The sequence below is a fragment of the Telmatherina bonti genome, assembly GCF_933228915.1.
Source record: "Telmatherina bonti genome assembly, chromosome: 20".
In the NCBI taxonomy this organism is placed as follows: Eukaryota; Metazoa; Chordata; class Actinopteri; order Atheriniformes; family Telmatherinidae; genus Telmatherina; species Telmatherina bonti.
In genome coordinates, this window is record NC_136618.1 from 14,146,476 (window position 1) to 14,159,622 (window position 13,147).

A 13,147-nucleotide genomic window follows, 5' to 3' on the forward strand; every position below is an offset into this window, starting at 1 on the left:
CTTTGTGTGAAGCTTCACCAAGACTGAAATTGTATGTGTATATGTGTGCGTGTTATCGTTGTCCAGAAACCTTTCCAGCAAGAGCACGGGCATTTGGGTGTGAATGGACCAGCACATTTTCTTGCTGTGTCTAGTAATGGTTTTCTTTTTCAGCAAATGTAATACGTTGGCAGTGTGGGTCAGACTTGCCTTTACCTTTTTTCTCATTAATATAATAGCTGTCCTTGTTAGAGGGGAGAGAAGAAGAATATTGATTCACATTAACACCACTTACAGATTGCAGAATGGCAACATATCCCCACCCATCCACGGGAGTGCTTCTGACTTTGCACATATATATTCCTTAAAGCACCTTTCGGTGTGGGTGTGGGGTGGTGGTGGGCACAAAATGAATGTTTCTAAAAAGGCTTAAGTTAGAAGGTGATATTCATATGAAAATCGAGTCTTGGAGCTTCTTGGATTCAGCTCTGTCTATATTTCTTTTAAAAGCTGTCATGTCACACTGGGAATATGAGTGACTGAGCACGTTGAGTGCCATTTTGCATCCACTGACCTTTCAGTCAACAGGCTGACTATCAGGGGAGTCGTCGTTTGACATGGAGAAAGTGTGGTCTGGGTATTTGTTGTGGTAGGCGCAATAACTTGCAACAGATAACATGAGTGTTATGGAGGCAAGCACTCTGTGCTACTACTGCTGACATATCTGCGATTACATCATTGGCACGTGGCTTCAAAGGGGTTTGCTAATATGAAACAAGGACTGCTTCAAGTTCTTTACAACATTATTAATCACTTTTCTACCAACCAATTTCCAAAATGCTGTGAGGGATTTCCTGTGACTCTGGTGCACACCAGTGTGTGCATATTCTTTATTTATGTAATGTTACATGATATAATCTTTTAATTAAGACATGGTCCACATGAAAGCTTTACTCATTTGTCTTCTTAGAAACACTATAGATGAGTGTTTCTGATTGAGTAGCTGGAAGGGAGGTTTCATCTTTTCTGTCCATTGTTCTATCTCCTCTTTTGCTTATCCGAGATCGAGTCAGAGAGAAGACTGGTTCAGGAAGATATGGAAATCTAGACATGTCTCTGGCCACTGATGCTCTTGGCTTCTTTTGGGGTAGCCAGAAACATTTACAGGCCAGGAGGGATCCTCTCAGTGTGTTCTGGGCCTCCCGTTATATTGTGTCCTAGATGGATTTGCTCTAATGACCTCTAAGAGCAAGCAACATAGATGCACCTTAATCCTATGTTCATACCACCTCAGCTCAATCAACTTAATGTGGGGGAGCAGCAGCTCTCCTCACAGATGCTTGAGCTCTCAATAAACAATCTCAGTCTTTCATTCTCTACCCAAGTTTTCCAAATACAGATGAGGGTTAGAACAATGACAAACTGGTAAATCAAAATATTCACTTTTCAGCTCTACTGAACAACTATAGACTGGTAAACAGTGCTGTTTAACTACCATCCTTCTCTCCATCTCCATCGCCAATTTCTGTTGAGAGCCACAGCTTCAGATTTAGTCAATTTCCACCCTTAAGATCTGATTTCATTCAGATTATGAACAGGATCAGTGACAATGGCCAGCCCTAGTGGAGTCCAGCATGCACCATAAATAAGGTTAATATTGTACCACAGATCATATTTTAGTTATACAAGGACTTAATACCCAACAACAGCAGTTCTAGGGGGTCATGGGTCAAATTCCCATGAGTAAACCTCTGGTCTGCACTTCCACTACAGAGTCGGAGGTTCAATCAGCCAGAGCCTCCTTTCCAGTACCCTAGAGTAAACATTCCCAGATAGTCTGAGTAGTGTGTCCCTGTAACTGGAATACACTCTTAAGCTTGATACATACTCCACGATAAACGAGAACCTTTTTCTTGTTCTCGAGACCCCAAGAAGAAAATTAAGTCATTTTGTTCTCGAAGACGTGTTTGAAGCCAGTTCTCGACACTTCTGGCAGAAATTGTATCTTTTGGGGCTCTGAGAAGTATCGTGTGATTGGTTGGACATTTGAGGTGGGCGTGGTTAACACGGAAAAGCATAAAGCACAAAGTTGCTGTTGCAGGTAAAACGAATTGTTTTGATAAAATAGCTGATTGACTTGGTAAAAAAGTATGAACATCTTTACAACATGTGACATTTAAACACACAGACTTGTATGCACAAACCACACTGCCGTGGACAGTCGCATGTTTAATATGAAATAAGCTGGTTTATTGCACATAAAAGCAAATGTCGCCACCTGCAGTGATCCCTCCCTACAGCAGACGAAGCTTCTCACAGAGTATGAATGAACCTGATGAAAAAGATTTTCTTTCTTGTTCTTGCAGTCTTGAGAGCAGAAACAAAGTCCTTCTCATGGAGTATTTAACAAGCTTCTGTTCCACCCATTTTTAAAACTGGAATTGTTTCAGTTCTTTTAAGATTAATTATACTGAGATGACTAACAAACTGGCACCAATTTTTTAAAGGTCAGGAGGTAAACCATCAACCAATCAGCACTATAGATGAAACTATCGGTCATTTTCAAACTGTTTGCTACTCTCAAAGGGAAGCTGAATCTCATATCCACGGAAACTGGTTAGAGTGGAGTCAGAACGTAGATGGAAACTGATTGTGATAACTTGACATTTCTGTGTGATATCAGGCAAAACATAAATATAAGTTTTTTTGGGCTTCACATTTTACTCATACTGTCCTTCTCTATCTTTTTTCCATCACTGCTTCTCTTATTGTCATTATCTCTTGGCTCCCCATTTTTCTCTGCCTGGATCTTTTCCTCTGTCTTTAGCCTTTCATTCTATCACTGTCTTTTTTCTTGGGGGAGTATGAGTCCCCACAAAGCATCACAAACATGATTAAGATGTAGGCATTAACCTCTCTGGATAAGAGATAAGATAAATGGGTGAGTTTGTTGGAAGGTGTGGATTTCTTTCTGTTTTGTATATTGTTTAAGTAACAAAAGAATCACAAGAAGCATTGCTGTGTGCCTGTCCCCGAGGATGAAGCAGGAGCAGAAGCCAGGGCGTTATTAATCTGTCATGGCTGCTTTCTCCTCTCCTGCGAAATCATTATGCATGTTTGTTGGGGAATTTGCCTGTGAAGGAGACAAGATGAAATGAAGGTGGATGCAGAGAGTTAGAATTAAAAAGACAACATAATATCATAGCATTGATTATTTAGTCATGTGGTTTACAGGATCTTTCGTGTTTCTTGCTAAATGGATTCAATTGCTGATATATTGTCCAACATTATAAACTTTATTTTGATATTAAGACTAAGTGACCAGACTTGAGGAGAGGAATTACTGCTACAACATGTACAGTCAAATGATCAGAGTAGGTCATTTTTTCTGATGTACATTTAACCTGCAGATTTACAAACGGATTCAAACACACTACCACTCGTCATACTTCCATAGGATTTGTAATAATTGTTGTGCTCCTGCTTTTTAATCCACATCTTTAATGCAAAAACACCCTTTCTTTCCTATAAACACAATGCTGCACAAGCGCACAAAATCAGCCCACTCGGCCTCATCTTGGCACTGCCCTCTCTCTTCAGATCTCCATTTGAACTCTGTGCCAGTGTGAATCTATCTCTCCTCCTTCGCATCTTCATCCATCCATGCTGTCAAGCTCTCATCTCTCCCTCCTCCCTCGCCCTCTCCTTTCTCCACTCCTGAGTTGGTTGTTTTGGCAGTGCTAACCGCATTGCTCAGGAGGCTTAAACTGGCACAGTACATAGACCCCATTCCACCTGATGCCCTGTTGTTACTCCTGTTGTTCCCGTCCTTCCATCTCCTATCCCGTCTTCTTCTTAGTAAACCAAGTTATGAAAATGTTCAAGTTCATGTATTTGGCTTTTAATATTTGTGTGGCTTCATTCCCACATGTCTGTTGAGATGACAGTGACAGCGAAAAGCCAAGCAGATAGTGAGTGTCACTCTGGACTCATGCACACTGCAGGTTTTTTGTTCACTAAGGTTTTGTCTCTTCCTTTTAGACATGAACAGGGTGATTCTAGTTTTTTTTCCACATAGATGATTTCACACACTGCAGTTCTGAAATGTTGTGAGAATCACACCTAGGTGCTGTGCGTGAAACCAGATGTTCAATTTGGGCACCTTGGAAATCTTACCCTTACCCAGCCCCCTTACAACAATGTCTGGGTTTTTTCTAATCGAGGCCATGTGTGAATTAAATAGTGGAACAAAGTTCATTGTTGCACAGGTTTCTTCCCTGCACAGATGCTCGGCATTTCCACACAGGTTTATTTGCCAGCATTGCACAAATGATCAACACTATTACACACAGTCTGCTTTGAGTTTCAGTCTGTGGGAAGCATAAAGCACACACAAAACTTTTAAATTCTAATAGATTAGTTTGCTGGCAGTAAGTGAGCTGGGCTGTGTCAGCACACTATGACACATTAGAATAAAAGGGAAACTGATTAGCAATGCCATCCAGATATGAGACTCAGCTGCACCTGGCTCTGCTCCCCAACACTGAAATAGCCGGGTACGCTCTCTTGACAGTGATTGGGCTGCATGTTTTTCCAACTGATGCACAAACAGAACAGTAGAAAACTCAGACCTGCTTGTACAAAAAAAAAACCTCTTGACCTCTATCTGACCCCTCAGTCAGCAGGATGGTTGGATAAAGTTAGGGGGGTGTAGCAGAGAGGTTGATTGCTTAGTTCCCTGGACCGGATCTGCAAACTGTTTTGGGTCAAGTTGGTCAGGGGTTAATTAAGTCTGATAATGTGAAGTAGCCCTGCAAGAACACTTTCGCCTCTTCTGTTCTGGTCAACTATTTCTACATGTCTCCCCATCCTTGTGGTACTCCCACTTTATTCCACACAGTTTCCAGTTGCATCACGAATTAGTACGAACTATATAATGTGCATAATAATGGGGTTTCTTTTTCTTTGATTCCAACGTAGAGAATCTACCAAGAGCTCTTGGTCAAATCCTTTGTGTAAAAACAGCAGTTCCCAGTAAGTCGTAGAGATCATCAGCCCAGCAACTGGATCATTACACTCCATTTGCCTCCATATATCAACACCAAAAAGTAGAAATTCATCTTTCTTGACAACAAGAACAAGGAGCTACATCAAGCAATGGGAATCTTGGGTTTCTATCATCTCTTACCGACAAAAAAAAACTCTAAAAACTTTTCTGGATCTTCTCTTTGAGCAGGTGTAAATTGAGTGTAATTGCTGGAACTGCCAACTTCACCTTCATCTGTATTTATTAGAATTCAACACTTTTCACTTATTGTATGACCACAAAGGGATCTTGCCACCTTGATAAAAAAATTGTTTCTTGGAGAAAACAGCTTGGTTCCTTTGTTGTACAACTATTGTGTATGTTCCTGGGCCTGGAGCTGATCCCCCCGTGACATCTGCCCGTTACTTAACAGTTCTGTGGCATCATGTCGGTGTAGATTTCTAACAGGATTTAGAGTAGGCGGTGACAAAGTGAAGGCATAGACTAACCACTGTAAGTTCATGTTCTGCTACTCCAAGCAGTTGTTGGCAATAAACTCCTAATCTCTGCCTCGCTGTCAAATTTTGTTTCACTTGTGGAACAAGCACTTTGTCATCAGCTTGAGTAAATTCATACCTTGAGTTAACTCTCTTTCGCCCAGCTGTGTGTGTCTGTGTGTGGAGTAGCTCAGCTTAACCTTTGCTCAAACGGCAACCAACAGTGAAAGCAAAAGAGAGAGAAGCAAAAATCACATTTCTAACTTCACTTGAAGTTTTTTTTATTTCCTTATCTTGACCTGTCCAGCATCAGAGCAAGCAGAGAGATGGTCTGGCTGCTGTGTGTTGTGCTGGAAAAAATGCTCTGCCCTGCCAAAAGGAGATAAAGTTCTTAACATTTAGGTAATATTCTTCATTTTTAGATTAGTCAGTCAGTCATTTTCTTAACCACTTAGTCCATTTCAGGGTCACTTGAAGCTGGAGCCTATCCCAGCAATCATTGGGCAAGAGGCAGGGTACACCCTGGACAGGTCGCCAGTCCATCACATATTTAGATTAGTGTATTGCTGAATTTAAATATCATTGCTAGACTTGACAAAGGGGCAGGATCATACTTGATGGGTAGTAACTACTCAACACCAGGGGAATGCCACATGGGTGGTACCACCTACATAAAAAGCTCCACCTGTCAGACACTGTGGGACTTGTCCCCAAGAGCTATGTCTGTGTGGTGCCCGTGTTTCTTTGTATTTGGTGAGGAGAGCAATAATGTGCTACAGGGAGCAGTGAACACTTGCAACATCCCATGCACGGTCCCCAAAACCCAAATTATCACTATACTACTAACAGAACAACAATAATTACTTTTTTTTCCTGAAGTTGAAAATTAACACATATGCATATGTTTTTATGCACATGCTAATTATGTGATTAAAAGATTAGCTGAGTTTCATTAAACTTTCTGCACACAGCAAGGTTTACTAGATGTACAATGGGGTGTGAAACTTCATTCTCACTTGTATATTACTGCAGGAACACATATTTATACTCATAAAGGGAGAGCATTGTGAAGTCTTGAGGCAGTACAGTTAATTCCACTGACAACAGTCAGTCTCAGTAGTAGCTTGAAGAGAGATGATGCTAATTCTCTTGCTGAGGGTAATAAACCCGTAGGTCACTGAGGCCAATCAAGAACAATCTCATCCTCACAATATACAGTATAAACACACGAAGGCACATTTGTAGATTCCTCCTGGAGTTTAGCCTCACACAGTGTAAAATGTAATAATACAGTATATCAAAACCTCTCAGTGCAATCTTTCTACATCAAAAGTTGGCCTCAGTTCTCTTCTGTGAAAATGTGGCTCAAGAGATTTTATTGACTCTGGAATTTGACAAAGCGATATTGACAAAGAGGCTTATTTTCCAGAAATAGAGAGAGAAAAGTAATATTGTTTCAGGCTCTCTTGCTGATAATATTATCAGCCACCAATATATATACACTTATCTCTCTGCGTAGTTACTGTGCCTTGTCAGAATGCATTATCTAAGGCAAAGGAAACAATATTGCATTTCTTATTGAAAAGCATTGATCTTTCACCTTTATCTGCTCATCAAAGTGCAAAACCTCTACTTAACCCCACCCACTGCCAAGTTTTGATGCCAGGTGGGAGTATCTGGGGGCGGAGAGTAGTCGTGTTGTGAAATCACAGGCAGAAGTTATTGAATGACAGACAGCAGCTTAGCGAACACTAGTATGAGGTAAAGTATAGAGAGTTTTCATCACAATTAATTCATACTATGCTGTTTACAGCAAAAAAGGAATCAAATTGATGATGCATTATCCATTCAAATCACATGCACGCAAGAACCCATGCAAAAAAAGGATTGTGTGCAAATAGATGCATTCACGTGATGTTGTATTTAAGTCATTTTTGACTGGGTTCTGTGCTGTTGTTAAAGAACGTTGAGGAACGTTTACACAGACCTTAAAGCAGAACTTGTAAAACAGTAACTGTGAATGGGAATTTTTAAGGTGGATTGGGAATCATTCAAAACAGATGCTGTCTTTATTAAATATATAATGAGAAAATTCATTTATTAATGTTCTTGCACATATGTTTTAACTGTATTGTCAATGTTTAAGCGAGCCTAAAATCATTGGGGACATGGAGGACTGAATGGGGTTGTTCTCTTTTATATTGTGAGTTTACATGTTTGTTTGTGTACATCTGTGTTTGCTTCCCAGATGGGACCCCCTACACATGGTGGGTGGGCCGAGGGAGTGAGAAGCATTTCTACTGGGGAGGCTCCAGCCCTGGCATCCAGAAATGTGCTTGTGGCATCGACAGAAACTGCTCTGACTCCAAGTACAACTGCAACTGCGATGCAGACGCTAAACAATGGTAAGCGAGACAATCTCATAAAAGTTCATTAGGTATTTCAGCAAATGAACTGAAGCTTCTTAATTTTAGTTTTGCACTGACTTTAATTAGTTTTCAGATTTGTCCTACAACCAAAAGTCTTCGGAGGATGGTTGAAAATTTGCTATTTGTAATTTGTTAATTGAATTATGTTGACAAAACAAGAAAGATGGAACTAATTTAAGGAGCAGCACCCAGACGTCGTACAGATACATAGTGTTAAGTTGTACTTTGTTTTAAACTGGTACCATTTAGACACATTATGGACGTAATGTCCCCTGATTTATCTTTGCAGGATCTAAATGTAGTATTTTGTAGGGTTTTTTGTACATTGTCAGTTCATAACTTTATCTGTGACTGTTCATCAGAGACGTCTACAAGGCCTTTTAATAGAGTAAATATTTACTAAACAATACGAGCTATCGAGCATACTTTTGATTTCTTTTAGACTTTTTTTTAATATGCATCATGCTTTGTTTTTGTTTTCTGTGTTGCATCATAAGTCTATAACCAGCTGGAAATAAAGCCAAGAGTGAAACTCTCTTGGTTTTATTTCCAGCTGATGTGTTTCATGTCAGAATGTCTTGTGTCAGTCTTTCTCGACTTAATTGCCTGCCTGCTCCTTGTTATCACCAGTCTGTGATCTCGTCAAGTTGTTATTTTTGTTGGGGAATGTTCATGACTTAGGAAAATTAACCCAAAATGCTGCATGTATGAGCTTGAGCAGCAACATGAGTTCCACACAGCCTTGGGGCTCAATATTCATTCAGTCTGATGCCCCAAAGGAAAAACCTTGTGAAGACCGGTCTAAAGAAGCTTCACAAGTTATCTTGACAAGTACAAAGGACTGGACAGCAGGTGCCAATATGCCAAAAAGAAAGCAAGGAATCTCCCAGTAGGGGTTGAATGCTGGGGTGTTACTACTCCCCAGTCCCTGGCCAGAACCTGTGGTGTAAGAAGTAAGAAGACAAGCACACTCTGAAGCATCAGAGAGAGCCTTGAGATAGCTGTGGCTCAGAATATGGTAACTATGGGAAGTAAGTAGCTGCCTAACCATCTGTGCTCGAACTGGGGTTCAGCTCCAGCTGGTTTGTTTGGAGAAGGGCATGTAATGTTGAAAGACACAAAACTCCATATGATGTGAGAAACATCACGGATGATGTTTCCAATTAAGCATCAGCAAATCTGTTCACACAGTCTTAGTGTTAGCCTTGAGCACCAAGAGCTGGTTGACGTCTCTAAATAGTTCAAAGCAGCTTCATCATGAAATGGGGTCCACAGGAACGTCATATACAAGGAAAAATAAGATACTCCCAAGAGTTCATTTTTTAAACCAGCATTTTGTTCACAACAAATCAAATCAAATCAAATCAAACTTTATTTCTTGAGCACTTTTCATGCCATGGGCAACACCAAGTGCTTTACAAGATAAAATCAAGTCATAAGGATTAAAACAAACAGTAGATAACAAACCATTTAACACAATATAGAAAACATCATGTGTTTGTTTTATGAGTGAAGCATTGTGCTATTCCATAAAAAATATTAGTTCATCCTGATACAATGGGAAGTTACCAAAGGTCTGAAGACAAGGTTAACAAAAAAAAAGAAACAGCAGGTGTAACCTGTTGCAGCTAATTTGGCAACAGGTCGCTTTAATTACTAAATATAAAAGAGCGGCATAGCAAGGGACCATCTCTCAGAAACAGTGACGGTAGATGATCAAAACCATCCTTTTACAAGATGTAAAGTTATTTCAAAACAATGTATCTTAATGTTTTTAACTAAAAAAAAATCATATCAATCACCCCATTCTGCACTTCATTAAAAACTGGCAGGATTATGTATAGAAATCCCTGCATGGGGTCTGGGACACTTCCAGAATTCATTGCTTTAAAGGGGCTCTGTTCTGCTATTTCTAGTTTTCCGAGCTTACTACAGTGTTATAGTGTTGAATACTCATCAAACGTGTGAGCTGTGCCATATTTTTATCACCTAAGCGCATGTTTGAGTTTTCCAGCACACTCTACATTCGATTTCCATGGCAATAGAAACAATTGGTTTTAGAGAGTTTTTTCAACTTTGACGTTCCAGGGGAGGGACTCAGTGATTGGTCATCTTCTCTGGGTTGTGCACGTTCACGAAAAGAAAGCCACACCCACCTTCACTGCTCAGTATAACTACTCCTAGCAGTTGACCAATAAAATTTCTTGCCCTTCTGGACTTGCATATTAAAATAAATTAGAATCTAATGTGCAGAAAAAAGCCACTTTAAGCACAGTGCGTCATACTACGAACAACTACGACAGAAAAATCTGTTATTGAGAGAAGACATCAGATCCGAATCGGATCCAGAAACTCTGGTGTTGTTCCTGGGATAAAGTTAATTTAAAATGGACTGAAGCAACGTGAAAAACTGCTCTTTGGTCAGACTAATCAAAATTCCACATTCTTATAGAAATCAAGGATGATTCCTCTGAGCTAAATAAGAGAGGTGCCATCTGCTTTATTTATCAGTGCATAATAAATAAAGCGGTGGATAAATGTTTTCTGGAAGCTTTTTGCAAAGACTTTTTGCCTGTTTTATGAAAGCAGCTATAACATCATTTGTCTGGCATAGAGAAATTTTAACCAACACTTGCATCGACTACCTGGTTTTCAGTTTTGACAAGAAACTGCTTCTGTCTCCATGTTGCTGAAAACACACTCTTATTGCGGAAAATGTTACTAAGCATTTATCACTTTTAATTATGAACTTTATATGCACGAACAGAGGAATTAAAACCGTAACTTCAAATACCGAGGTAGCTGATTGATGAATGCCACCATCAATTATTTCTCTCTTTATTAACAATGTTTACCTCCAGTTTGTGTTTCAAAGCTCTTTTAGCCAACTGATTGATATTCTCATTAAAATCCATTTGCATCACTATCTACAGTGTGTGTGTGTGTGTGTGTGTGTGTGTGTGTGTGTGTTTATGTTTGTGTATGTGTTTGTGAACTCAGTGTTTGTCAGTAATTACTAAATTAAAAAAAAGATTTAAGAAAGGACCCCAAATTTATGCTATCACAAATAATCTCCACACTTTTGTTTTTTCTCTTAATGTCATATGTACTGTCTCATTTGGAAGCGTTTTTTGGTTATTTGTTTCTTTAATTGTTACTTCTTAACTGTTTGGGTTATGTGAGCAAGATTTAGTGTTGTTCTACAGACATTTATGAAAACTGCAAAAGCTGTTAATTCAGTATTCATTATCTAAAGTAGTGCTGAAATACTTATAAGAACGAAACTAAATAAAAGAAAAACGTTGCATTCACCTCTACAGGCTCACTTTTTAATTTAAACAGCTTTAAAAATGACATTCATTCAGTTCAAGTTGGTTTTATTGTCTAAAATAAAAACATTTGGTGAAAAAATAAATAGTTATGATGCAGATATTTATGTAAAATCATGTTTACACACACAGATTGATACATATTCTGTTTATTCAACAGATTAGACCAGAAGTGTGGGCAACATATTTATTTTCTCTTTATATTAAATCTAATAAATCTATATTAAATCTAATAAATCTAATCATATTAAACATTAAACTACCATGTCACAGCTCAGCAGTCAATATTATAAGAGGTAACCATGCAAGTAAAGACTATGTTGATGTGATACAAAGAAGAGTAATCGAAGAAGTCGTTCTGTCAGGAAAAAGACAGAACGGAAGAATAAAATAACTAATGCAAAATATATAGTGATAGGATTTTCATGTAATTCTCAGTTCATTACCCCTTAAAACAGGGGTGTCCAAATTCTGTTCTCAAGTGCCGCTGTCCTGCAGGTGTTTTATATATCACTGCTTCAACACACCTAGCTAACATTAAATGGTCCAACAGTTTGTTTCTGTTGTTTTTACATTTGCATTCTGTATTTGGCATTATTGAACCACAAATAATAACCTCATAAATACTAAGAAACAACAAACATTCCTATAAAATTTGAACATATACATGTGTTAATTTGTGAAACTATATATATATATATATATATATATATATATATATATATATATATATATATATATATATATATATATATATATATATATATATATATATATATATATATATATATATATATATATATATATATATATATATATATATATATATATATATAATATATTATGTAATTATAATACATATAATATATATTATGTAATATATATATCAAATATATATATATATATAAAATCCTCATTTCACTTTTCCACAACATACTGTTTTTTTTTGTTTGTTTGTTTTGTTTTTTGTTTTTTTCATTTCTCTTTATATTTAATAAGTCACTTTTATTTTTTTATTTTTTTTTACTTTTTTACTTTTTCCTTGTTTTGTTTTTCGGTGACAATCCTACAATTCCATAATGGAGCAATGGTCCTTTGGATGCCCACAAAACCATTTCCATGGATAGGGAAACACATTTTTGTCATTGAGCAGCAAGTCAGGCATGTTGTTCAGCGTGTAGCCATACATGTTTCTTCCACAGATATCAGGAGAAAGCTTTACTATAACCTCAGGAGATTTACTACAAGATGCAAACAGCATGAAGGTTTGAAGCACTTTACAAAAACCTGTTGAAAGAAACCTGGAAAAAAAAAACCTATATCTAGATTATGTTAAGACTGAAGAAAATTAAAAAAACAAGAAGCATGACCTCATTTTTAAGATATAGGGCTGTTTCTGTCATTGTTTAGGTCTACATGGCTTCAACTGAACTGCTACACTAACATTACACTGGTAATTTAACTGAAGAAAAGGATCAATATAGAGATGTACAATGGTATGCCATGTCCACCGATTTAGTCAAAGACATCAACATTCATTGGGCAGTGTTACGAGTCTACAGGACAAGAAACATAAATGTAAAACAACAGATTTTTTTCAACTTGAACAGACTTAATATCCCTTAAATAGCCAAATCATCATTTTAATTGTAGTGAGCTAAATCCAACTCATTTATATGATTATTTACAGTTTGTTGAGTTTTTCATTTTGAACACTAATCGGGAAGAAAAAATGAACAACTCACAAACTATACATGGTACAAATTGTAATAACACAAATTGATGCATATATTAGCAGACAGGGTCTGAAACACTGTTTTCAAATAGTTTCACACTACAAGTGATACCACATCTAAAACCACAAACAAGCCAGATTTACAGTATTTT

The 13,147-nt window shown here is 37.8% G+C and overlaps 1 protein-coding gene across 1 annotated transcript in view; it reads left to right on the forward strand.

Annotated features, from left to right (window-relative positions):
* The window catches only part of cntnap2a (contactin associated protein 2a), a gene marked incomplete at both ends in the record, with an annotated part of 342,587 nt that overhangs the window by 268,803 nt on the left and 60,637 nt on the right, over positions 1-13,147 (forward strand). Inside the window, one exon of the mRNA XM_079259621.1 lies at positions 7,751-7,907. Within this exon, the coding sequence (XP_079115747.1) occupies positions 7,751-7,907 (157 nt within the window). The remainder of the gene's footprint in view (positions 1-7,750; positions 7,908-13,147) is intronic.